General features: G+C 42.9%; 1 protein-coding gene across 1 annotated transcript in view; it reads left to right on the forward strand.

Moving 5' to 3' along the window:
• PARVB (parvin beta) overlaps positions 1 to 27,743 on the forward strand; it is a 102,891-nt gene that overhangs the window by 24,168 nt on the left and 50,980 nt on the right. The window contains exons 2-3 of the mRNA XM_044994779.1: positions 11,835 to 11,924; positions 20,719 to 20,789. Coding sequence (XP_044850714.1) covers positions 11,835 to 11,924; positions 20,719 to 20,789 — 161 coding nt within the window. The remainder of the gene's footprint in view (positions 1 to 11,834; positions 11,925 to 20,718; positions 20,790 to 27,743) is intronic.

Below are 27,743 nucleotides of genomic sequence, written 5' to 3' on the forward strand. Positions count from 1 at the left end.
ATTGTGTTCCTGGCCTCTGTTTGCCAGAAGCTGGGAATGAGCGAAAGGGGATGGATCACTTGATGATTACCTGTCCTGTTCATTCCCTCTAGGGCACCTGGAAGACAAGATACTGGGCTAGTTGGACCCTTGGTCTGACCCAGTAGGGCCATTCTTATGTTCTTATTTATCATTATAGTAGTAGTATTACATTATGAAAATGGCAACACTCTTCCAAGATCTCACTTTCTTAGTTTGTATCACTTAGGAGCCTTGTCTTATAATAGGCTTATTCAATGTTTCATCAAGGAGTATCAGATGTGAAACAGCATGAAGGTATTTAAGAAGCCAACTCAGAGTTCCTCCTGCACAAGCATTCAGGTCTTGAGCAGTCCAGGCAAACAATGCATGTTACAATAAAGCTTAAACTTGTTTGTTATAATAATTTAAAAAACAACACTAGCTGCCTATTTAATTTTAAAAACAGCAAAAAATATCCACTTCCCTTTCCATTTCTTATAAGGAGTCTTGAAGTTTAAATCTCCTCAGTGTGATAGATATGCTTGCTTTGATCCTCTTAGCTCTTGGAAGTCCAGGGGCTCCAGACTGCTGGCCCCTTGCTGCCTAGGGTCCCTAGGGACAGCTCTGGCCGCCATTAGGGAATTTTTTTTCCAAGAATCCCCTGTAACATTTCATAAACCCCCTGGGGTTCACGAACCCCAGTTTGGGAACCATTGGGCTAGAATAGGGACCCTAGAGCTAAATAATTTGGAGTATCTAACTGTTGTCAACTCAGGTGATTTATCGCAAGCCTCATGGCCTTACCCTACTCACATTGTTCTTCAGGGGATTACAGGAGAATCGCAGCTTTCATTTCTTTTACTAATTATTTATTTAATTATGTTACAAAGAAACTTCTTGTCCTCTGGTTGCAGAGAAAAGCCTGAAAACATGACAAGAGTGCAGCAAAAAAGACACAGAAGTTAGAAGGCAATGAACTCTGAATTTATTAAAATCGCATTATTTTGGGGGGCCTAGGTCATGATTTTTTTGTTTGGGGTTGGCAATACTGGAATATGTCTCCCCTCCCCCTCTTCCCCCAAAGAAGTGTGTGTGTGTTTTGGCCAACTGATGGCCAGACACTGGAACAAGCATAAGCCCTGATCCTGCAACTGGACCCACACAGATGAGACACCATGAGGGTTGCCAACTCTGACTGAAGTTATTCCGGGAGATTTTTTTCCCCAAAATGATGTAATGCCATTTTCTTAAAATATCCTATTAAAATCTCCTGGATTGCTTTCAATAGTCACTGGGAGATCGATGTAAATTCCAGGAGACTCCAGGGCAATCCTGGAGGGTTGGCAACGTTAGACCCCATGCCCATGGGGAACCCCAGTAGGTCTGGATGAAATGCAGAGACAAAATTTCTCGATACTTTAAATCAGGGGTCCCCAACCCCCGGTCCGCGGCCCGGTACCGGTCCGCGGCCTCTTACAAACCGGGCCGCGAACCGACCCAGTGGACCTTCCGCAGCCGTGCCTGCGGGAGGTCTACCTGAGCCGCGGGACGAGCGCTCCCTCCGCAGTCATGCCTGCGGGAGGTCCGCTGCTCCCGGGGCTCCGGTGGACCTCCCGCTGGCATGACTGCGGACGGTTCGCTGGTCGCGCGGCTCAGCTGGACCGCCCACAGGCACGCCTGCGGGAGGTCCACCCGCGCGGGTTGTGCGGCCGCATGCATGCCTGCGGGCGGTCCAGCTGAGCCGCGCGACCAGCGAACCGTCCGCAGTCATACCTGCGGCAGCTCAACAGTAGCCGGTGGACCTCCCGCAGGCACGAGCGCTCCCTCCGCAGGCATGACCGGTCCCTGGTCCTGAAAAGGTTGGGGACCCCTGCTTTAAATGACTGCTTCTTGGAGCAGCTGGTACAGGAACCCACAAGGAGAGAGGCAATTTTCGATTTAGTCTTGAGTGGAGCGCAGCATCTGGTCAAAGAGGTAACTATAACAGGACCACTTGGAAATAGTGAACATAATATAATAGCATTTAACATTTAACATTTCTGTGGTTGGAAGAACACCTCAGCAGCCCAGCACTGTGGCATTTAATTTCAGAAAGGGGAACTATGCAAAAATGAGGAGGTTAGTTAAACAGAAATTAAAAGGTACAGTGAGTGAAATCCCTGCAAGCTGCATGGACACTTTTCAAAGACACCATAATAGAGGCCCAACTTCAATGTATACCCCAAATTAAAAAACACAGTAAAAGAACTAAAGAAGAGCCGTGGCTTAACAAGCATGTAAAAGAAGCAGTGAGAGATAAAAAGTCATCTTTTAAAAAGTGGAAGTCAAATCCTAGTGAGGTAAATAGAAAGGAGCATAAACACTGCCAAATTAAGTGTAAAAATGTAATAAGAAAAGCCAAAGAGGAGTTTGAAGAACAGCTAGCCAAAAATTCAAAAGATAATAACAAAATGTTTTTTAAGTACATCAGAAACAGGAAGCCTGCTAAACAACCAGTGGGGCCCCTGGACTATCAAGATACAAAAGGAGCACTTAAAGACTGTAAAGTCATTGCGGAGAAACTAAATTAATTCTTTGCTTCAGTCTTCACGGCTGAGGATGTTAGGGAGATTCCCAAACCTGAGCTGTCCTTTGTAGGTGACAAATTTGAGGAATTGTCACAGATAGAAGTGTCATTAGAGAAGGCTTTGGAATTAATTGATAAACTTAACAGTAACAAGTCACCGGGACCAGATGGCGTTCGCCCAAGAGTTCTGAAAGAACTCAAATGTGAAATTGCGGAACTATTAACTAGGGTTTGTAACCTGTCCTTTTAAATTGGCTTCTGTACCCAATGACTGGAAGATAGCTAATGTAACGCCAATATTTAAAAAGGGTCTAGAGGTGATCCCGGCAATTACAGACCAATAAGTAATGTCAGTAATGGCAAATTAGTTGAAACAATAGTAAAAAATAAAATTGTCAGATACATAGAAGAACATAAATTGTTGGGGGCAAAAGTCAACATAGTTTCTGTAAAGGGATATCGTGTATTAGTAATCTATTAGAGTTCTTTGAAGGGTCAACAAACATGTGGATAAGGGAGATCCAGTGGATATAATGTACTTAGATTTCCAGGAAGATTTTGACAAGGTCCCTCACCAAAGGCTCTTATGTAAATTAAGTTGTCAGGGGATAAGAGGGAAGATCCTTTCATGGATTGAGACCTGGTTAAAAGGCAGGGTAAGAACAAAGGGTAGGAATAAATGGTAAATTCTCAGAATGGAGAGGGGTAACTAGTGGTGTTCTCCAAGGGTCAGTCCTAGGACCAATCCTATTCAACTTATTCATAAATGATCTGGAGAAAGGGGTAAACAGTGAGGTGGCAAAGTTTGCAGAGGACACTAAACTGCTCAAGATAGTTAAGACCAAAGCAGACTGTGAAGAACTTCAAAAAGATCTTACAAAACTAAGCGATTGGGCAACAAAATGGCAAATGAAATTTAATGTGGATAAATGTAAAGTAACACACATTGGGAAAAATAACCCCAACTATACATACAGTATGATGGGCGCTAATTTAGTTACAACTAATCAGGAAAACGATCTTGGAGTCATCCTGGATAGTTCTCTGAAGACGTCCATGCAGTGTGCAGCGGCAGTCAAAAAAGCAAACAGGATTTTAGGAATCCATTAAAAAAGGGATAGAGAATAAGATGGAGAATATCTTATTGCCTCTATATAAATCCATGGCAAGCCCACATCTTGAATACTGTGTACAGATGTGGTCTCCTCATCTCAAAAAAAGATATACTGGCATTAGAAAAGGTTCAGAGAAGGGCAACTAAAATGATTAGGGGTTTGGAACAGGTCCCATATGAGGAGAGATTAAAGAGGCTAGGACTTTTCAGCTTGGAAAAGAGGAGACTAAGGGGGGATATGATAGAGGTATATAAAATCATGATTGGTGTGGAGAAAGTGAATAAGGAAAAGTTATTTACTTGTTCCCATAATATAAGAACTAGGGGCCACCAAATGAAATTAATGGGCAGCAGGTTTAAAACAAATAAAAGGAAGTAATTCTTCACACAGTGCCCAGTCAACTTGTGGAACTCCTTACCTGAGGAGATTGTGAAGGCTAGGACTATAACAGTGTTTAAAAGAGAACTGGATAAATTCATAGTGGTTAAGTCCATTAATGGCTATTAGCCAGGATGGGTAAGGAATGGTGTCCCTAGCCTCTGTTTGTCAGAGAGTGGAGATGGATGGCAGGAGAGAGATCACTTGATCATTGCCTGTTAGGTTCACTCCCTCTGGGGCACTGGCATTGGCCACTGTTGGCAGACAGGATACTGGGCTGGATGGACCTTTGGTCTGACCCAGTATGGCCGTTCTTATGTTCTAATGTCTGCCTACATGGATCTGATTGCAAAAATGGAAGTACGTTTTTCAAAAGTGCCTATGTCCTGTTTTCAAAATGAGATAGGCATTTAGGACTTTCAATGGGACTTAGGGTGGAATTCTTAGGTACCTAGGTCTCATTGACTGTCAGTGGAATGTAGGCTTCTAAATCACTTTTGTAAATAGGACTTAGGGACAGGGCCGGCTTTAGGTCGATTCCCCCGAATCGGGCCCCGCGCCCTAAAGAAGAGCGCCTAACTTTTTAATTTTTACTCACCCGGCGGTGGTCTGGGTCTTTGGCAGCATTTTGGTGGTGGAAGACCTGGAGCGAGTGAAGGACCCGCCGCCGAAGACTTGGACTGCTGCCGGGTATTCGAATCGGGCCCCGCACTTCCTAAAGCCGGCCCTGCTTAGGGATTGTCTCCACTAGAAAGTTTTGCTACATTAACTAATATAGTTAGAGCACCAACCGCCCTCCCCCTACCCCCCCCCCAGTGTGGATGCAGTTATACCAGTATAGCTTACTCTAGTTTAGGAAGCACAATAAGCTATACTGGTATAAGGCACACTTATACCAGTCTGTACCAGGGCTTATGTCGGTATAATTATATCAGTAAAAATTCTCACACCTAATCAACAGGCTTCTAAGTCACAGGCTTTTGAAAATTTGACTCGGGGGCTATAACTGTTTAGCAGAGTCTCTCACATTACTACAGACCAGATGTGAATCAGGAGTGAGACCAATCCTCATGACTCAGAAGAAGCAAGTTAGCTTTCCCCCATTCTGGCTGAGGGCTGGTTTACACTAGAATGTTTTGCTGGCATAGCTGTGTCTGGTAGGAGTGTGGGGGGGGGGGAAATCACTTTGCTATGCCAGCAAAAATCCTAGTGTAGTGTAGATGCAGTTTTACTGCCACAAAAGTCCTTTTGCCAGTAGAGTTTTTCCCATTTGAGGAGCTGGTATAAGCTATACTGGTTAAAAGGCAACTCCTTTTTTGCCAGTATAAGGTGCTTTTCCACAAGGGGGGTTTGCTGGTATAGCTCTATAGGTATACAATAGCTACCCTGGCAAGCCCTTTTCAGATGGCCTCTGTTATCTGGAGACTCGTGAAACTTGTCTCAGCTAGACTGAATATTTTTGCATAACTTTTGTGGGTCTTTATTAAAACATCTATTGGGTTCTTCCCAGAAATGGATACATCGCTCAATCTTGAATAATTGGTTTTTTTGTTGCTGTCTCCGTTGTGTGTTTTTGAGTTGTCTTGGTCTCTTTTGTATGTGTGTTGTAAGTTATTTTTCCCCTCCTGCTTCATTGCTGTATCTGATTAACAATATTGGTGTGGAGGGGAAAGCGGTGACACAGAATTGTTACCAAAAAACCCTATGAATACACTTCAGAGTTCACCATGTTGAGAGTACCCCAGCAAATACATATTCACACAGGCATATGCACTAGAATTGTGAATAATCCTGATCTGAACTTTGCAGCTTCATTTTATTTGCTTTCCTGGGACAGTTTCTTCTTTTCAGAAACTCTGGCATGTGGAATATTATGATAAAACTGAAGCTTAAACCTCAAAGCAAACATAGCCACACAGGGGAATGGAAGATGATGAAATAAGACCTGCTATTAGGTCTCTGACTATCTGCATAATTGATCAGTGCCTTTTGAACCTCTCATTCCTTTCTGCACTTCAGTATTCTCTTTGATAAGCCATTGTGATTGCTTGACAGTGGGGGAATGTGACTGTGCCCTGGCTAATGGGCAAAGATGACTGTCACCAGGGACTTCTTGTGGGCTAAGTGCTACCTTTAAAAATCGTGTGTCAACTGTTGCCCCGAGCTGACCGCGATGGACTTATGGCTTCTTTTGTCTCTCTTACAGAACATGAGCTATGTTGCCAATTCCATGCTGGGAGTTCATCCTTCTTGAATTTCAGGCTACCAAGCAAAGTATTTTTTCTCCCCCTACTCTCCCCTCCGCATAACTGCTGCTGTCTTGCTCTCTCCTCCCAAGTCACCATGACCAAATTAACCCAAGTTTGACTGGCCAGGCATGTCAGTCCCTGTCCAGCTGCCACTCTTCCTTTAACATTTGCACTGTCCATACTGCACTGCAGAGGTACGCTCCGGACCATCGCATACTGTAGGGAGCCAAAATGGCAGGGCTGCTTTGTAAAAAACGAAAAAAAGGAGGTATGCAAAAGGATTTGTCATGCACAAAACTCTAAGGTTTGTAAGCTACCCGTGTGGAGCAGAGTTCTTGCTGTGAGCTTCTGGCTTTCTGTAAGTGAGTCTCTGTCTGCGGGACTGTCTTTTAGAATTTGCTTTATTGAAATGGCAGCACTTTGCTCTGACTAGGCACTTGGTTCTGTCCTATTTCTGAAGCTTTTGCTCTTGTGGAATTCAGCCCAGCAAATTGGCTTTTAAGAGCAAACATGTTTCTTCAACTGTGTGTGAGATGGGCACTGGGTGCATAATGCATGACTGCATTTATTTCCACCTTTAACTTTTTCCTTATCTGTTTTTGAGCCCTTAGCCATAGAAGTGGTGTTGTGGAAAGGAGATTTTATTTGCTGAAAATACTTTATTTTGTTTTGATTTCAAAATGTAATTTTTGCATTTTAAAAATATCTCCTTCCTTATCTACTTTGGTCAGAGAGCTTCCTTTTTGAATCAAACTCCTGGGGATATAAAAGCAACTTAGCTGCCTTTTAGAAGTAGGCTTGGCAGAATTTGATTTTTTTGGACAATTTCGATGGATAATAGCGATGATTATTTTTAAGCGTTTTTTTCAATTTAAGTTGTCAGAGTTGTGGGAAATTATGGGGGGAAGTCAGACAATAATGCTTTAATGGCAGCAGATGTGATTCAAAATGTTAAGCTTTATAACCTGATACAACATCAGATGTCAAAAACATATAAAGTAAATATCCTTAAATCAAACCCTAATAAGTTCTCAAATAGCATTTTTTTGACTTTCCTGTTCTGTAAATTTTGATGATTAGTGATGGAAATACTTTTTCTCAGTTGCGTGTGTGTGTACGTGTAAGATGATTGCTGACATTTACCGATTAAAAAGATCAAATCCTTCCAAGCCTTGTTTAAATGTAGTTTTCTGAAAGCATCTTGTTTATTTATTTAGCACACAGTGGGTGCCAGGTACTTTAAAATAAATGTGCTCTCCACGGCAATGACTGTCTCATCATCTATCTTTCCCCAACATTCATTGCAGGGAGGCCCTGGTCCTGATGGAAGATTTTGGGTGCTACAGTAATGGTGTAAATGCTACTAATAATGAAGATAAAACTTCTGCCATGAAGAGTTAGTAATTTAGGCTGAGATTTTCAAAGGCAACTTGATTGAATGGGATTTGGGTGTCCAAATCTCTAGGGAAGCTTTGAAAATCTCCATGTTCCAGATCTGCAAAACCTTATTTGTGATTATTCCTACTTGCATGTGTATTTCCATTGACTTCTCAATGTAAGGAGTACTTAAGGGAATAAGGGTTTGCAAGACTGAGCCCTAAGTGGACACACAGAGAGGATGTCATGCTATGACAAGACACTCAACTTAGCATGTGACTTTTTAGTTCTCCGATTTTTTGTTTAGAGGAATTTTGAAAAAAATAATAAAATCCTTAGTGTCTTTTTTAAATTAAATATGTTTAGGTAAAAAGCTACAGTATATACAGCATATTCCATATATAGTAGAGAATGCAGTTTTGCTCCTGTCCTTTTGCAAGAAGTATACAATACCAAAAGTGATCTGTACCTTATTACTGGCAGGATACACTCTTGTTGCATATTAACTCTAGCAGATCACTTTAACGTGGATCTTAATCCATCGGCTCTCAAAATATATGAATCTGGCATTTGCTGCTTCTGGGGCCATAAGGACAACGTGTGGCATTCAGGGAATTTATACTTACTTGATAGCCTGCCAGAAAGCAGAAACTAGTTCACCTCTTGGAATCTTCATTAGGAAAAGTGATAAATGGTTTTAAGTGCCTTCTCTTTGGCTGCCAGTGAAATGTTGCACAGAGATTATCGCTTGTGTGTCCCAAGCATTCTAATTCTCTGTTAACCTCTTTCTGTATGGTGTGGGAGGTGGAGAGTGGTGACTTGGGACTTTATAATATGTGTAATATATATACAAATGGTTAGAGTATATGGGTTGATCTCACTACAGGAAAGGGAGTAGAGATCTATTTTTAAAAGAACTGCCTGATGGGAGATGGGTGGGGTTTAGATTGCCTTTTTCCCCAGGAAAGGACTGCTCTGTTGAGTTTGTGGTTATTTCCCTGTTTATATGGAAATCCTTGCTTTGCCCCAAAAGAGCCTCATGGGTTTGGGCTTCCCGTGTAGTCTCCTGCACAGACAATGAAAACATTCTTGTAACTCCTGGAGTGATGTTTCACTTTTTTGGTAGGTTGGAGAAGGACTGGTTATCTACAAACTTAAAGTTCTGCTTTTACTGTGCCTTGGAACCTAGGTCTTTGTATCCCTGTCCACCACACCCGTCCTCAGTGGCCAATACTATGTGAAGCAGGTGATAGCATAATGCTGACAGACCCCGGTTGTCGGTGGGCAGGATCGAACCTGGGACCTCTGGAGATATATGCATGAGCCTCTACTGCATGAGGTAAAAGCCATATGGCTGTTAGTTAAGGCTGTAGAGCAGACTCATTAATCTCTCTCTAAGTGGTCTCAGTGCCACTATATGGGACAGAACATCACACCCAGGAGGTGTGTGGGTTACAATAGGCAAACCTAAAAAGTTGGGAGAAGCATCCATAAATGTGGCAGCTTTTGTGGCACCCTAATGTATCCTAACTTTTTCTTGGTCTGTTAATCTCATGAGAACAGTAGATTACTAGCACTTCATGGTAAAAGCAGATTAAGGTTAAATAGGACCAGGATCCACCATAATTTTGAGATTTTTCCCCCTTACATAGGTCCTATCTCTTCCCTATCCCATAGTCCCTTGCTGACTCCCACTGTTCTTGATAATTTTCTTTTTTCCACTCCTGAGTTATTGATCTTCCTTCAAAGCGTGATAGCCCAGGGAGACCAGATCCTAAGGATTCTACTTTAATTCTACTGCTGCCTTCAGATGGGTCCGAAATACTGCAAGAGCTGCTTTCTCATGATATTTTGGCATTTCCACTTTCACTCCTCACCATGACCATGCAGTGCAGAAAGACGTGAAACTGAAAATGACAGCAGCAGCAAAAGTTATCCAAGCTTCAACCTGGGGGGTGAAGATTGATCGTGGGTTTTTATTTTTCCTGGACTTTATCCACCCCTAAATTCAGTGTAGCACCAGGCCCTGAAGTGGGTTGTTGTCAGCAGAGATTGAACATGGTGCCTCTGGATCTAGAAGCATGAACCTCTTCTTCTTGAGCTAAAATAATCCAGCTCTGTTAGCCAAGGCTGTAGCAGGCTCATCAATCTCTATATGTGACCAGCCACTACTGGAGATCCGCAGAGCACTGCACTGAGCTTCTGTGGGTTCCAGTAGCCTACATAGTTTCCTTGTACAGCGCTTTTGTCTTATTTCAATCCCATCTGTTCCTTTAAATTAAAATAAGTGGTGGATTTTGTTATCCATAGGCGCTTTAAGGTGCTACCTGTTAATAGCGTGTGATGGTACTAATAGCACATACAATCTTTTTGCTTTTCTTCTAGCTGTGCACAAACACTGTTATTCCATCCAACACTGGTGAGAGTTAGGTATGTTAATATTAGTAGCTGAAAGGCCATGCTGCTGCAGCAGTGTAATTTGTAAAGTTGTGTGTTTTAAAAAAAAAAACCAAAAACTAAAAAAAGCTGTAAATAGCTGAACATCCCAAGGCTGATTGAACCTGGTGATACGCTAAACAAAAAGGGCTCTCAGCCATGCCTGTAGCCATTTCCGTTGGTTCATACTGACTCAACAGACATTCTAGGCTTCAGAGAGATGTTTGGGGTTATGATGCATGTCAGTTTTGTTGATTTGTTTCTAGGAGGATTGTGCTGGGAGACTTGTTGATTTGTGTGAGTTGTGAATGGGATGGGGATGGTGGTGTTGCCATGAGGGTTATGGGTATGTTTGGGTTATTGTATGTGCTGGTTGTGATGTTGTGCGGGTGGTTTTGAGGAACTGTGACAGCTACACCAAGTAATCCACCATCTCTTCAGTCTCCCTCATACAACCAATGAAATTGTTGTTGAATGAAAATTAGCTGTAAAGAAAGGGTGGTGATTGGTTGAGTTACTGCTGATATCGCAGCGGTGTAGGACTCTTGGACTATCATAGATACATACCTTACTGTCACACAGGTGTAATTCATAAAGTCAAAATGGCTAAGAACTTAAAAACTGGATGGTAGCAGACCGTGAATGCTGGTATAATTGAACCCAGTGATTTTCTGGGCAAAAAAAACCTCTCAGCCATGCTTCACCCTGATTCAACAGTCATTCTAGGCTTCAGAGGGACATACAGAGTGACAATCCTGGAATCTTGTTCTATAGATCCATTTTACAGATGACTGAACAGAGACACAGACTAGTTGAGCGACTTGTCCAAGATCCTACAGAGAGGTCCGTGACAGCTTTGGGTTTAGAGCTCAAGTTTAAAGATTCCAGTCTTATGCTTGATCCCCTAGCCCAGGGGTTCTCAAACTGGGGGTTGGGACCCCTCAGGGGGTCGCGAGATTATTACCTGGGGGGTCGCAAGCCGTTAGCCTCCATCCCAAGCCCCGCTTTGCCTCCAGCATTTATAATGGTGTTAAATATATAAAAAAGTGTTTTTAATTTATTAGGGGAAGTCGCACTCAGAGGCTTGCTGTGTGAAAGGGGTCACCAGTACAACAGTCTGAGAACCACTGCTGTAGCCTAGCCCATACTATGCCTTTTTATAATGTCAATGCCAGTGTTTCACTAAAACCCCTTTTACTGTTTCTCAAGTCTTCCTTGGGTTCTTTCAGGCTTTTTGTTAATTACAGTGGCACATAGTGATCCTTGCAGGTGGAAAAGATTGTTCTTATTGTCATAGAAGTCCAGTCAACTAGTGTTTAGTTCCCCTTTCTCTCTCATGTGCAGCCCCATGAGGTGCACAAAAGGAACCATCTTTACTCCAGACTGAGAGAGTGCCCACAGAGCTCTGAACACTTCCTGGTGTGGGAAATGGAAATTCTGAGTTCATCTTTACAGCAAGCTCGAGACTCCTGCAAAATAACCTCCACTAAAGCACCAGGCTAACCAGCTGTTTAATATGAAACGGCAAAATGTTTTAATCTCTGATTCTTTTCCACAGCAGCTGTGGTTCTTATTTCCATAAGCTGTAGACTCGCTTTGAAATGGGCCTGCCAGATATATTCTCCCACTGTAGCTAAAAATATGTGTAAAAAGTACAGAATTCTGTGTTTACAAAAGTTTTTTTTTTTTCTCTTTTTCCTTTCTTCTCTTCAGTGAGCGACCTGCAGGAAGAGGGCAAAAATGCTATCAACGCGCCAATGTCTCCCGCCACCATTGATATCCACCCTGAAGATACCCTATTAGGTACAGTATTAATGCTACAGGCATAAGCAAGTGTGTGTTAATGGAGGTCAGTATGTGCGTAGGTATTGAAAATCGAAGTTAATTGAAGCCAATAGAAATGAGCATGAACTATGGTATGTAAAATGTAAGAAAAATTAGAAGGGCTGAGAGGAAATTTGAACAGCAGTGAGCCCACTACTCAAGTATGTATGAGCCAGGAAGCTAGCAAGAGAATTGGACTATCAGGACGACAAGGGCATTGCAGAGAAACTAACTGATTTCTTTGCATCATTCCATATCACAGAGGATATTGAGGAAATACCTACCCTGGAACTAGTCTTTTCAGGTAATGAAGATGAGACACTGTCAGAGATTGACATATCAAAAGTGGAGGCCTTGGAACAAACAGCTAAATTAAAGAGCAACAAGCCACCAGGGGTGTTTCCCAAGACTTCCAAAAGAATGTATTGGCTGACGTGCTCATATAAATATTGAGACTTTGATTAATTTCACTTACGCACCTCCCAGGCTCCTGGTGTAGTAACAAGTACTGCACCGAACTTTAACAAAGGTGCTAGTGGTGATCCTAGGAATTACAGACCATTGAGCCTTGCTCCAGTACCAGGGAAACTAAGCAACAGTAATTAAAAAACAGAATGATAAAACACCTGTGATAAGACAGACAAGCATAGCATCCGTAAAGGATGCCAATCTACTAGAACTTGAGAATGTCAGTGAAACAGTGAATAAAAGAGGAACCCATAAATATAATTTTATTTGAACTTTCGAAAAGTCTTTGGCAAAATACCACATATTAAGGAATTAAGGAAACTAAGGGCAGGTCTACACTAGAAGCACTACATCGGCACAGCTGCACCAATGCTGCCGTGCACCAGTACATCTGGTGAAGACGCTCTATGCCGATGGCAGAGCACTCCCCTGTCGTCATAATTATTCCATCTCTGTGTGAGGCAGAAGTTATGTCTGCAGGAGAGCGTCTCCCACCGACATAGCGCCGTTGTGGACAGTGTTTAGGTCTCTGTAACTTGCGTTGCTCAAGGGGGTGTGTCTTTCATGCCCCTGAGCGATGTAAGTTAGGTGGACTTACGTGGTAGTGTACACCTGACCTAAGTAGTCTTGGGATGAGATGAAAAGTACTGTTGTGGTTCAGAAACTGATCAAGAGACAGAAAACAGAGTAGGAACAAATGGTCAGTTTTCAACATACCAAAAGTTTTCATGGTAGGGTGTGCCAAGGTTCTCTATAAGGTCTGATGTTTTTAGTATATTCCATTAATGATCTGAAAAAGGAGGTGAGCAGTGAGATGGAAAAATGAGCAGATAGTATATTTAAGGTAGTTAAGATTAGAGTAGACTCTGAGGAAATCCAGAGGGACCCAATTAAGCTAGATGACTGGACAGCATGATGGCAGATGAAATTCATTGTTGACTAGTGCAAGGTTTTGCACACCAGAAAGAATAATTTGAAATACTCATACATCATGCTGGGTTCTAAATTAACTATCAACAAGGAAAAAAGCTGGCATCATTGTGGGCATCTCAATAGGAACATGGACTTATAACAGGGATCGGCAGCCTTTGGTACGTGGCCTGTCAGGAAATCCGCTGGCGGACTGGGACGGTTTGTTTACCTGTAGCGTCCGCAGGTTTGGCTGATCGCAGCTCCCGCTGGCCGCAGTTCGCTGCCAATGGGGGCTGCAGGAAGTGGCGTGGGCCGAGGGATGTGCTGGCCACCATTTCCTGCAGCCCCCATTGGCCTGGAACGGCGAACTGCAGCCAGTGGGAGCTGTGATCGGCCGAACCTGCGGATGCCTCAGGTAAACAAACCGTCCTAGTCTGCCAGTGGATTTCCCTGACAGGCCACGTGCCAAAGGTTGCCAATCCCTGGCTTATAGTGTAGCGGTGTCAAAAAAGCAAATAAATGCTAGGATGTGTAAATAATTAGACCGAATATAATACTGAATATATATCTTGTTATACTTACCTGGCCCCATCACTATAATATCTGAGCACCTCACAATCTTTAATGTATTTATCCTCAGAACACCCCTGTGAGGTAGGGAATTCCTGTTATTCCCGTTGTACTAATGGGGAACTGAAGCACGCAAGGGTGTGTCTATACTAGCGCTTTCGTTGGCAAAACGTTTGTCAGTCGGGGTGTGAAGAAAACACCCCCCTGACCAACATACGTTTCACTGACAGAAGTGCTGGTGTGGACAGTGCCATGTAGCTACCACCGCTTGTTGGGGAGTGGTTTAATTATGCCAGCGGGAGAATTCTTTCTTGCTGGCAGAGAGCAGCTACATGGAAGACCTTACAGTGATGCAGCTGCAGCAGTACAGCTGTGCTGCTGTAAGGTCCATAGTGTAGACATAGCCTAAGTTACTTGCCCAAACTCACAGAGTATGAGAACTGGGAATTGAACATGGATGTCACAGCTCCTGGTCTCTGAGCCTAACCACTAGACCATCCTTTCTCTCAAAGTACATATTAAATAAATGGATAATACATTCCAGCCTTGAATGCTGTATTGGGTTGTGGTCATCCCATCTCACAAATGATGATATAGAAGAAATAGTAGGGGACTAAATATGGGTCTGGAGAATGAACAGAGGTGGGAGAGATTGAAAAGATGATAAATGTTTAGTTTGTAGAAGAGACAAATAAGAGGGGCTATGCTAGAGATATGTAAAATAAGTAATGTGATAGAGGAGGTAAATTGAGAGCTTTTATTTATCCTTTCTGATATTATAAGAACAAGGAGGCACACATTGAAATTAAAAAGCAACAAGTTTAAAATGATAAAAGGAAATGTCCGTCCCCCCCAATATATATTTTAACCCGTGTAAATCATTGGCACAGGATGTCACTGAGGCAAATAATTCTAGGCAATTGCAAAAAGGAGTAACTGTTTATATGGATAATGGGAAAACCCATGGTTACATTAAATAGGCAAAGGAAACCAGAGAGACAAATCTGCATTCTTCTGGCCATAAGCCAGGCACTGACTGACCAGAATGGGGAAGAAAATTAACTTCTGTAGAGATTATTCCATAATTGAATAAAGGCGAGGGACCTAATGCCTTCCTCTGCTGCATCTGGTATTGAATCTTTTCAGAGATGGGATACTGGATTAGCTGGAGCCTTGGTCTAATTCTGTCCTGTTTTGATATGGGTAAGACCCTCAAGCAAATAACAATACATCATGAGGTCTTTATATAAAAAGAAACATAAGAGCTTTTCTAATCCCCTCTTCTGTTAAAGGTGGGTGAGAGAGACTGAGAGAGATTAGGACCCCGCACAGGAAAGGTGGGTGTTGCACAAACATGGGTGAGCCCTCTTTTGAAAGTTCCAGCTCGCAACCTCATGGGCTGGGCGTGTGCTGGGTGTAACTTCCTCAGCGTTAGCCTGCTTGACTCATCCCAGTAGACAGGAGGAAGTAAAGAACCAAAAGAAACTGGAAACCTTACAGAATCAGAAGCTCTTCCTAGGTTTGTGGAAAATTTGGCAAACGTTTTCAACGTTCAGTTTAGGTGTTTTTTAATAGATTGTGGACCCTGCAAAGAACTGAGCCCAGGTGTCTGGGCCGATCTAGGGAAACCCCACTCAATTGTACAGTCTGTCATATCCACCCAGTGTGAGTGCAGAGCTTCATCACTAACAGCAACGTAACTGTAATACTGGTACAACGGGTCATCGTGTTCTGGTGCCTGAGCAGCGGTGCAGGTCAGAGGGCTCTCTGTCCATGGCACTGTGGCCATCACAACTCCTTTTTGTGACCATGATATTGTTTGTGTGTGGACCACATGTGTTGGCATCTCTGTCCATCTTCCATTCACGTGTGCATGAAGGCAACACAAAGGGTAAGTCCACACTGCAAAGAGCCTCCCAGCCAGCACGGAGGGACTCATGCTAGCTCTACTCAAGCTAGGGTGCTAAAAATGGCTGAGTAGACCAGGTCAGGTGGCAGCGCGGGGGGTCGGGTGGAGCTGCTGCCTGGGCCCCAGTGTCCACACTGCTGTTTTCAGCATGTTAGCTTGAGCGGCGCTAGCGTCAGTCAGTCTGCCCGGGCAGGCAGGCTTGCTCGCAGCAACAGAGTAGATCCACTCAAGCGGGCCTGGCTTCTTAAACGGTATAGTGAGATGTGAGGCATGTGTATCATGTATCAAAGGCTTCCGCCTCATAAATCTGAGGCAAGTGTATTCTATGGGTGTAATTCTGGCCCATGGAAGTCAATGGAAATGTTGCCATTGACTTCCAGTGGGTCTGGATTTCATCCTGGATGTCTGTGTGCACAGCTAAAGTTAAGCCCTCCAGTTCTGTTTTAGCTGCAGCGCAGTGGATCATGTAACAAGGCTGTGATGCTGCATTCCTGTTGCTGTGTAGCAGCTGTGCTTTCATTTCCACTTACAGGAGCTGTTCTAAACTAAATCACAACTGTCATTTCAGCAACAAAGGAGATTACAGTGAGGAAAGGTGGGGAAGGCTGAGTTTGCTAGTTGAAACTGAGCACCAGAATTTAACAGGCTGTAACAACATTGCTCCTTAATATTCACGTCTAGGGTAGAATGCTGTGTGCACCTACAGATGTGTTCAATTGTGGTGGGGAAAAACATAGGGGGAGCCTTTGTTTGAGTGTATTTGTTACCAATCCAACAAAGTGATGGCTCAGTGGACAAAACCTCAAATGCAATCATCCTTCTAAAATTAATCTTTACTCCTCCCTCTTCTGTTCCTTTGTCTCCTCCCTTCCTTTGGATTTTTTGTCTTTCACCCCCCTCTTCTCTTTCCTCTTCCTTGTTTTATCTGTCTCCCCTCTTCTTCTTCCCTCCCTTCACCCATGTGTTATGAAGACCATACTCAAGCTGAGAAGAGCTAGATAGGTCTTCCCCCAGAGCATGTTGGCATGGTTCTTTTGGTTGGCCCAAGAAACTGTATAGAAAGACACTTCCTACACTTCCTTGCCAAGGGCTTTAGCTACAGTACTCCTAGCTGCTGCTAACACTGAGGAACTAAGCTGGGTCCCCAGTTCTGATGCACCCAGCTACCTCCTCGATGCCTTCTACCTGTCCCACCCCACTCCACTTCCCATTTGTATGTCCTCCTTGTTCTCTTCCACTTATCCCACTCCACTTCCTGTTCTGTGTCCCTGTTCCATTTCCCGCTCCTTTCTGTGTCTTTTCCCTTCTCCTTCTCCCCTCCCTCCCAAATTGTGTTGGTCTGGCTGCTCCTTGGAGGTAGAAGGAGAAAATATTTCTCTTCTTTCCACTCTTCAGCTCCACAGCAATGGAGCAGATTGCACCTCTGCTAGACTTGCTCTGGGCACTTTCCTCCAGGCACAACTGAATTTGATTTAAATCCTTGTCAGTCTCGCTAGCTAGCAAATTTTACAGTGGGATTTGAAAAGGCAGGGAGCAGGATAAAGGAGTGTGATGGGTTGGGTCACAGAAACCCCCTTGGGACTGCCACCTGATGTGCCTAGACTACCTCTAAGCCCGTTTTCCCTGCCAGTTTGGGACTTCAGTACCTTGCCTTGTTTGAGCCAGACACGCTTGCCTGCTGCAGACACCGATCCAAGTCTGAACCACATTCCCCACAAGCTGCAGGCTTAAGAATTGCTCCGGTCTCCAGAACTCAGATACCCAGCTCCCAATGGGGTCCAAACCCCAAATACATCTGTTTTACCCTGTATAAAGCTTATACAGCAATAACAGACAGAACAAAGTGAATTACCAAGCAAAATAAAATAAAACATGCAAATATAAGCCTAATACAGTAAGAAAACTGAATACAGATAAAATCTCACCCTCAGAGATGGTACAATAAGCTTCTCTCACAGACTGGATGCCTTCCTAGTCTGGGCCCAATCCTTTCCCCTGGTACAACCCTTGTTCCAGCTCAGGTGGTAGCTGGGGGATTTCTCATGACTGCCGCCCCCTTTGTTCTGTTCCACTCCCTTATATAGCTTTTGCACAAGGTGGGAATCCTTTGTCCTTTCTGGGTTCCCACCCCCTCCTTCTAAATGGAAAAACACCAGGTTAAAGATGGATTCCAGTTCAAGTGACATGATCACATGTCACTGTAAGACTTCATTACCCACTTGCTAGCACACACATAAACAGGAAGACTTACAAGTTAACAGAGCCATTTACAGCCAATTGTACTGGTTAATGGGAGCCATCAAGATTCCAAACCACCATTAATGGCCCACACTTTGCATAAGTACAATAGGACCTCAGAGTTATATTTCATATTTCTAGTTTCAGATACTAGAGTGATACATTTATACAAATAGGATGATAACACTCAGTAGATTATAAGCTTTGTAATGATACCTTACAAGAGACCTTTTGCATGAAGCATATTCTAGTTACATTATAGTCACACTCATTAAGAAAGGGAAAAAAAGTAATCCTAGTAACTATAGGCCTGTTAGTTTGACATCTGTAGTATGTAAGGTCTTGGAAAAAATTTTGAAGGAGAAAGTAGTTAAGGACATTGAGGTCAATGGTAACTGGGACAAAATACAACATGGCTTTACAAAAGGTAGATCGTGCCAAACCAACCTGATCTCCTTCTTTGAGAAGGTAACAGATTTTCTAGACAAAGGAAACGCAGTGGATCTAATTTACCTCGATTTCAGTAAGGCATTTGACACGGTTCCACATGGGGAATTATTAGTTAAATTGGAAAAGATGGGGATCAATATGAAAATTGAAAGGTGGATAAGGAACTGGTTAAAGGGGAGACTACAACGGGTCGTACTGAAAGGTGAACTGTCAGGTTGGAAGGAGGTTACTAGTGGAGTTCCTCAGGGATCAGTTTTGGGGCCAATCTTATTTAACCTTTTTATTACTAACCTTGGCACAAAAAGCGGGAATGTGCTAATAAAGTTTGCGGATGATACAAACCTGGGAGGTATTGCTAACACAGAGAAGGACCGGGATATCATACAGGAAGATCTGGATGACCTTGTAAACTGGAGTAATAGTAATAGGATGAAATTTAATAGTGAAAAGTGCAAGGTCATGCATTTAGGGATTAATAACAAGAATTTTAGTTATAAATTGGGAACGCATCAGTTGGAAGTAACAGAGGAGGAGAAGGACCTCGGAGTGCCGTTTGGGGATTGGTCCTGCTTTGAGCAGGGGGTTGGACTAGATGATCTCTTGAGGTCCCTTCCAACCCTAATAATCTATGATTCTATGATTCTATTGGTTGATCACAGGATGACTATGAGCTGCCAATGTGATATGGCCGTTAAAAAAGCTAATGCAGTTTTAGGATGCATCAGGCGAGGTATTTCCAGCAAAGATAAGGAGGTGTTAGTACCGTTATACAAGGCACTGGTGAGACCTCATCTGGAATACTGTGTGCAGTCCTGGTCTCCCATGTTTAAGAAGGATGAATTCAAACTGAAACAGGTTCAGAGACGGGCTACTAGGATGATCCGAGGAATGGAAAACCTGTCTTATGAAAGGAGACTCAAAGAGCTTGGCTTGTTTAGCCTAACCAAAAGAAGGCTGAGGGGGGTTATGATAGCTCTTTATAAATATATCAGAGGGATTAATATTAGGGAGGGAGAGGAATTATTTAAGCTTAGTACCAATGTGGACACAAAAACAAATGGATATAAACTGGACACTAGGAAGTTTAGACTTGAAATTAGACAAAGGTTTCTAACCATCAGAGGAGTGAAGTTCTGGAACAGCCTTCCAAGGGGAGTAGTGGGGGCAAAAGACATATCTGGCTTTAAGACTAAACTTGATAAGTTTATGGAGGGGATGGTATGATGGGCTAGCCTAATTTTGGCAATTGATCAAAGATCATTTGCCAAATTATCAGCAGGTAAGTATGCCCAGTGGTCTGTGATGGGATGTTAGATGGGATGGGATCTGAGTTACTACAGAGAATTCTTTCCTGGGTGCTGGATGGTGAGTCTCGCCCACATGCTCAGGGTTTAACTGATCGCCATATTTGGGGTCGGGAAGGAATTTTCCTCCAGGGCAGATTGGCAGAGGCCCTGGAGGTTTTTTGCCTTCCTCTGCAGCATGGGGCATGGGTCAGTTGCTGGAGGATTCTCTGCAGCTTGAGGTCTTCAAACCACAATTTGAGGACTTCAATAACTCAGACATAGGTTAGGGGTTTGTTATAGAAGTGGATGGGTGAGATTGTATGGCCTGCATTGTGCAGGAGGTCAGACTAGATGATCATAATGGTCCCTTCTGACCTTAAAATCTATGAGTCTATTAGCATATTTTCATAACATCATATGGAGTGCACCATCACAAGGAGTATGACCCATAATCCCATGTCACCCCTGTTACAGGTTGCATAATGCAGTGAGTTTACTGGGTTCTTTAGGATGCTGCAGTCTGATGATGTAGCTTAAAAGGAAAATTAAATAACCGATAAAAGGATAAAATGATCATCATTGTTAGCTGGGTGCCACTAATGTGCTCTGATCTGTCTGGAGAAAGACACAGCTCTGCCCCAAGGAGCCTACATGATACAGGAGACTAGATGATGCAGCCTGACACACACTATGCTGCGTGACCTGATGAAGGCCAGTTGAATCTTATTTTAGGGAAGTTAGTACTGTGTAATCCTTCAGTTTATCTCTAAAGAATTCCCCATGCTTTGATCACTTGATGTTCCCTCACTAGTATGATGACTAGACTTTGCCATTTCTTAATCAACTTCCAGCCAGCTTAATAAATAATAGCTCCTGTAATATCCTCGACAGTGTGTTCATGTCATGGCTCTAACTAGACATTTCCCTTCTCAATGGCCAGAGGAAAATGAGGAACGTACCATGATCGATCCCAACTCCAAAGAAGACTCCAAGTTCAAAGAACTAATCAAGGTAGGAAGTAAATACTTGTCTTGTTTTTCTTTCATGAAAAAATCTTTAGATTGCTATATGTAATCCTTTACAAACCAGAGATTTGTTACTGAGAATACATCTATGTAAAGAGGAGATAATTCATGAACTGTCCTGAATTTTGAGATCATGTACATTTAGGAAGTAAGGCCAACAGCAAAGAAGATATGAGAAGAGGTTAGCAGACATCTGAGAGCCTGAGGATGCTTAGGGAGGGGAGATGAAGGCTACAGTTTCATCCCTTTAAATACTGAAGTGAGGCAGAGTTCAGCTTGAATCTAGCAATGATCACAATGCTATTCCTCATGACGTGAGAGATGGAGCTCCCTGTCACTGTGATAGCAGGGGAAACCATTTTGGTAGGTGTGAGTTTGGGTTACAGGAAAGGAGCGCAGATGGATGAAATGATCAGTAAAGGAGGAATGGGATTTTTCGCTGTGTGTGAAATTCTGCCATGGTGGAGGAGGGCCCATGCTCTGTGTTGTGGAGCCCCAGCAGTACCCCTGTTCCAGGAACGGGGCAGGTGAAATGGTTGTGCAGGGTGGTCTTCATATTTGCACACTGGGGGAGTGGGCTCCAGGCTAGGTCCAAGTGGAGAGGAGCATTGAGAGTATAGGAATATAGGCATTGCCATAATGAGCAGACCTGAGGTCCATCTAGTCCAGCATGCTGTTCTCTATGATGGCTAGAGCCAGATGCTTCAGAGGAAGATGCAAGAACCCCACAGTAGGCGGATGTGGCATAATCTGCCCCCCACATTAGGTGTCTCATTCAGATCTCTTAAAGCTAGAGATTGGTTTACGGTTAAGCCCTAAAGCTTGAGGTTTAATATCCCTTCCATTATATTTTGTTGTTTATTATGCTCACTCTGGATATTCTTGGTATCTATATAAATATATAATCCCCTTTTGAATTCTTACTACATTCTTGGCCTCAACAACCCCCTGTGGCAATGAGTTCCACAGTATAATTACGTGTTGTGTGAAAATTATTTTTTTTTGCTGGTCTTGAATTTTCCTCCTTTCAATTTCATTGAATGTCCCTTTGCTTTTGTGTTATGAGACAGGGAGAACAGAAGCTTCTGATCTACCTGTGTGCTAGGGGAGGGACTGGATCTGTGATTGTCATGTATCCAGTAGCTGGGAGCATCTGCACTATGTGTGTGGAGCGGCAGCAGCTGTTATTCCAGCTCAGGATCTGTAGTATTGCCCCACAGCCTGTCCATAACAGTTGTAGACTCCATCCCACTCCAGCCCCAGTTCCCCACACAATGCTCATTTACTCATGCTCTGCGTGAGGTGGAGGAGTCTAACCCAGAGCGCGTAGCATTTAGAAGGGTGAGTTTAAGGGTTAGGGTGTTGAGGTTAACCGAGTGAAGGATGGAGCAGAGAGAGAAGTGTTGGCAGGTTTGTACCCTAATGAAGTGGTTCTCATCCAGGGATCCGGGGGCACTGCGAGCAGGTTTCAGGGGGGCTGCGAAGCAGGGCCAGTGTTAGACTTGCTGGGTCCCAGGTCAGAAAGCCAAAGCTTGGGCTGAAGCCTGGGGCTTTGAGTCCAACCATCCGGGGCTGAAGCTGAAGCCTGAGCAATGTAGCTTCGCCAGAGCCCCAGTGGCATGGGGACCCAGGCAATTGCCCTGTTTGCTACCCCCTAACGCCGCCCTGGCATTTATATGCAGAAAACCAGTTATTGTGGCACAGGTGGGCGGTGAAGTTTTTATAGCATGTTGGTGGCGGCCTCAGAAAGAAAAAGGTTGAGAACTCCTGCCCTAATGCATCCTGTCTTCCCAGAAGCTTTCATGCTCATACTACTGTCTTACTACATTTCCTGTACTTGCCTCTCTGTGTGCGATTCTTTTGATTTGTATTGCTTTGGATAGAAAGCACAGTGCAATAATGCTTAGATGTGTCAGAAAAATCTGGATTATGTAATCCCATGAAGGCGGAAAGGACGTGTGCTTTGATACATTCTTGTCAGGGTATCTTTACTTGGTACATCACTGGAGTGAATGCACGCTTCAAAGAAATACCACAGCAGCCTATGTATGTGCTTACAACAAACACATCCATCGTTGTATTATCAGCACAGCAATGGCGGGGCATTGCTTTAGGAACATAAAGCCAGCTTCCTGTCCAGTTGCAAATCCAGCTTTAGAGAGCAGCTGTGTGCAAGTACACATGATGCTATTCCCCTTGAATATGTTGTGGGCTAAAACCCATAGAATCTCACTCATTCCCACTTTGTACAGGTGCACATGATTGTACAACATTCAGGGCAATGGAGAACTGATCTCTATGTCCTGGAAGCCCCTAGGGGCTGTCTCCTCTGGACCATCCCAAAAGAGCCTTGTGTTTCTTCTTGTGAGGCTACTCCAGAGAGGAGAGCCATATATAAATGTAAATATTCGTTAACCATTCACAAGCATAATTTAAGGCAGGAGTTTGTACAATGGCATAGTTGGAAAGGAATTTGAGGGCTAACGTGATGTGAGACTGTTAGGCAGAGGGGATTGAATTGTGATTGTACCTGAATGACCTAATGAAAGTGTGACGGGTTGATCTTCTGTTTGCTCTGTATTCTTTTAATGGGTCATTAAGCTATCTATTATTATTGTTACTTATTATCTGAGTTGTGGTACCACCTAAGAACCCTAATTGGGGACCAGGACCCCATTGTGCTAGGTGCTGCACAAACCCAAAACAAGATAGTCTGTGCTCCACAGAGTTTACAATCTAAGATCACCATTAAATAAAGAGGGGAAAACTGAATAGTTACTTTGATAGCTTTAATTTTTATTCTAAACCTTTTCATGAGTTCTTTCCCCTCTCTAAAAAGTGGATACATCTACAGTATTTTTAATCCCCCTTCTTAATTGTTCCTACTCCACTCACATACACACTCACAAATCAGTGTTGTGAAAAGCAGAGTCAGGGCAGGGAAGACGAACCAGGGAATCTAACGGTGACATATTGTTTAATACCTTTTGGCTCCACAGAAAAAGATTGTTTAATCTCTTCTTCCCTGCTGCAATAAGAATTGTATCCGTAGTGGATTAAGCACCACAGGCTTTTGTGTGCATTTGGAAGTGATTAAAACATAACTGTCCTAGCTCTGGGGGAGACAGACTGTAGAATCCCACTGTAATGCAGAAAGAACAAAAGGGAAAATAACCTTTCATCCCAGCAAGCATAGTAAATCTCTTATACTGAATGGCTGCTGTGTGGAGGACACAATAATAGATGCTTTGAATGCTCTTACAGAACTGAAAATGAGCACAAGCTAGAGGTGGGCTTAAAAAATAAAAAAGTGATGTTTAGTATAATTATATATTTTAAAAATAGTCTGGCACAATGGGTCAGTAGGAAGTCCAGCTGCAAAGAACAACTAGATAATCAAATAAATCCCATCAGTGGCCATCAGTCCTTGTTTTCCACTTCATTCGCAGCTGTGTGTAGCAAATTACAGTTCTGGTTTTGGTAGAACAGTAGGTTCTGATTAGAGTTGTATGAAATTTACTAGATGGCCCAAAGCTGGAAGCTCAGATCAAAACGTAAGAACTGAGACAATAATCCATAGTAAATAGCTTATCCAGGAATTTGGGGACTTTTTTGCTGTGGGCAGGGCCGGCTCTAGGTACTTTTGAAAACTATCCAAAATCTCATGTAAACACCTATTCTCTTAGGATTTCCCCCATTCTAGCTGAGGGAAATCTTGCAACATCCATGTCACAGTTTCAGGATTAACTGCACCTTTGAGCTCCCTCCTTGATGGCATCCACTTAAGGTTTAGACTTCCCAGCACTTGCCTCTCTTGGGGCGGAGAACTGGCCTCTCTCCCTTTAGACAGGGAGGTTTAGGCTTGCACTCCCTCTGCATCTTCCTGTGGGTTTCCCAACAGATCTGAGCAGGGTACAGAACCTGTCATTAACTTTTTCTCCAGAGATTATAACACTGTACACCAGTTTACCAACCAGCCTTCACAAAGCTGCATTTATTCTTAGGGCAAAAGCATTAAAGAGAAAACATATAAAAACAATAAAAGAATCTACACACATGCTAAATGCTTACAAGAGGTTACCCCCAACCCCAACTTAAGGCTCTGGCAGGCGTCAGTCTTTCAAACTCTGCAACTGGCTGCCCCCTGGGTTACAAGTTCATGTCAGTTTTTAAATCGGGAACCAGACACCAACTGATACCGACTGGTCACTTCAGCTGTTTCTTTATACAGCTCTTGTGCCTTTGATCTCCAGTCTCCAGGAACAGGTCAACGGTCAATCAGTCAATGGCCCTTTCCTCAGGGTGTAGCTTCAAGAGGCTGGGTTTTTGCGCAACCAGGGTTGCATAATTTGCATTAATCACTCCTTGTGGATTCCCCACTTATTGTCTCAAAAGTCCATGCCTGTCTGGCATATTTGAAGGAGTTTGAACTCCTTGCACTTCCCAGGTCTCACATCTGTCACAATTAGAGTGACCAGATAGCAAGTGTGAAAAATCAGGACAAAGATTGGGGAGTGATAGGTGCCTCTATAAGACAAAGCCCCAAATATCAGGACTGTCCCTATAAAATCAGGACATCTGGTCACCCTAGTTACAATCAGCTGATCTTACAAGGTTTCTGCCATTTAGGATCAAAATCTTGCAAAGAGAGCTTGCGGTATTTGTTGTTGTCAAATTTAAACTTGAAACCTATCCCCTTTCAGGTTCAGATTCGACAGCAACCAAATCTTGCAAGCCATTTTTGACAGAAACCTTGTAAAATCAACTGATGTTGCAAGATGTTTTGGCCCTTGAACAGTCTCCTAAACGGAATCGTGCTCCAAGCAATGCTACTTGGTCACTCCCTGAGTTCAACAAACATTTGCAGTTAGTTTTCACTCCTTCAAGATGAAATGCATAGTTTGTGTCGGATATGATGAAGACAAAACTTTAAATGAAACCATTGAGCTGTGAGCTTTGAGCATGGGTTTGTGAGTTTTGCCTGCCATGTGACTAACCGGTGCAAGCTTTGTTAAAAAAAAAAAAAAGCTACATGTTCAGTCTTAAAAATAAAAAAATCTGTTTGTCCAGAAACAGCCCACATTGAAGGTTTAGCCAAAAGACTTGTAGACCTGAATGACTTACACCAGCAGTTTCCACACTCAACCACATAGTGAGCTAAGCTATCTTGTTTTCTGCCTGCTTTCACATTCTTGCAGGGGGCTCTTCCAACTCTTGTTTTAATGACCTTTTGCTTGGAGTTGGCTTTCTTTGCTCTGTTTGGTTGCTCGGCTTCCTGCTTTCCCATTGTGCCAGATGCTCTTATGTACTTGCTTTGTTTTTATTTTGTGTTCTTTATTTGCAGCGGCAGTGACCTAGGGCTCTTTGTCCTTGATCTCTGCAAGTTTGCTCTGAACAAGTTTCCATGTGTTCTGGGGCAGGCAGCCTTTCTAATAAAGCACTTTATGGGACTGGTTAAGTTTGAGGCAAAAAATGAGCTTACCTGTGTATAATACCAGTCAGCCAGGCAGACCAGTTTTTTTTCCCTTGCAGGATATTCACACCATTTTATTTCTGGGTTCTGCCTGGTGGTAATTTCAATTTTCAGCCCGGCACTTGATGATAAAACATGGCTCATTAAATCCGACATAAGAGTTTGTCCTAAAAGTGGTTTAATAAATATATGTGTCAAAATTTAAAGCACCACTGGCATGTTTATGCAATTTATTATGCATATATGTGCCTGGGGATCTGATACAGCTGGAGATTGTTTTTACATGTCAACGTTTGTATGAGGCAGCAGGTGAGGTGATGGTGGGGAGAGGAGTTGATTTTACTGCAGTTTTAAAACTGCTACTAGCCAAATACTATAGAACAACTAAGAGAAATTCCATTTTTAGGAATTTAAGATCCTGATCCAGCAAAACACCTAAGCATGCACATAACTTAAGCACACAAATACTCCCACTGACTCCAGTGGGACTAATCACATGCTCAGTTAAGTACATGCTTAAGTGCTTTGCTGTGTCTGAATCTATATTGAGCTGCTTAAACAGTCAGTTATTGCAGCTAATTGGCTAGATTGTGCCTCTGTCTTTGTGTAAATGGGAGACTTGGAAGATATGAAGAGTTAAGCATCTGTGGGAAATGAATCAGAAAAAAATCTGTCTCTGTTGTACATTTTAAATAAAACCAAATGAGACTGTTTCTCCCCTTGAAAGAGTTAAAAATATCCAATGCAGAGAGCATTTTTTCAGGTTTCCTCAGCAAGACACAAGCTTTTGCAATCAGGAAATCAAGAGGCAGTCTGGCTAACGTTGGTTTTTGAAAACTGCAGCTCTTGTCAGTCTCTGAGGGCTTTTTCAAAAGGTTTGGATGAATTATTTTTTAATTACAAATTCATTTTCTCTAGGAGAGCTGGTATTGTGGGCTGCATATTAAATGAGTTTTTAACATTTTTTGCTTCCCCCCTTTTCAAATGTAGCCATTGTATTAATTTTTATAGAAACTTGACAACTAGTCCTTGTTTTATTTCTCTCTCCTTTATGTGCTTTTGCCAAGAGGTCTTTTTTATTCTAAATTTAAACTGTGAGTGCTGTAACTTTAACTCCGTACATAGGGTAACATTTTCCAAAGTACTTAAGTGACTTGGGAAGTCAATGGGATTTAGGTTCCTATTTTGAAAATGGCACTTGAGGCTCCTAATTCACATGGATCCTTTTGAAATCTGTTTACCCATGGTCTCTCTTTCTCAATCTTTTCTCTGTCACTATTGTGATACTAGAAAGGTGATGAAGTAACTTCAGTCACAGTCTTTGGGCCAAATTTTCAAGAGCTTAGCACCCAAAAACTGCCATTGTTCTCAATGGAAGCTGCTGCGGGCTGAGAACTTTTGGAAATTTGAAACTCTAACCACTTCAATGCACTTTAAAAAAAAAATCTGGCCCTCTTCTTTTAAAGG

This window comes from Mauremys mutica, chromosome 1, assembly GCF_020497125.1.
Source record: "Mauremys mutica isolate MM-2020 ecotype Southern chromosome 1, ASM2049712v1, whole genome shotgun sequence".
NCBI classification, from domain to species: domain Eukaryota; kingdom Metazoa; phylum Chordata; order Testudines; family Geoemydidae; genus Mauremys; species Mauremys mutica.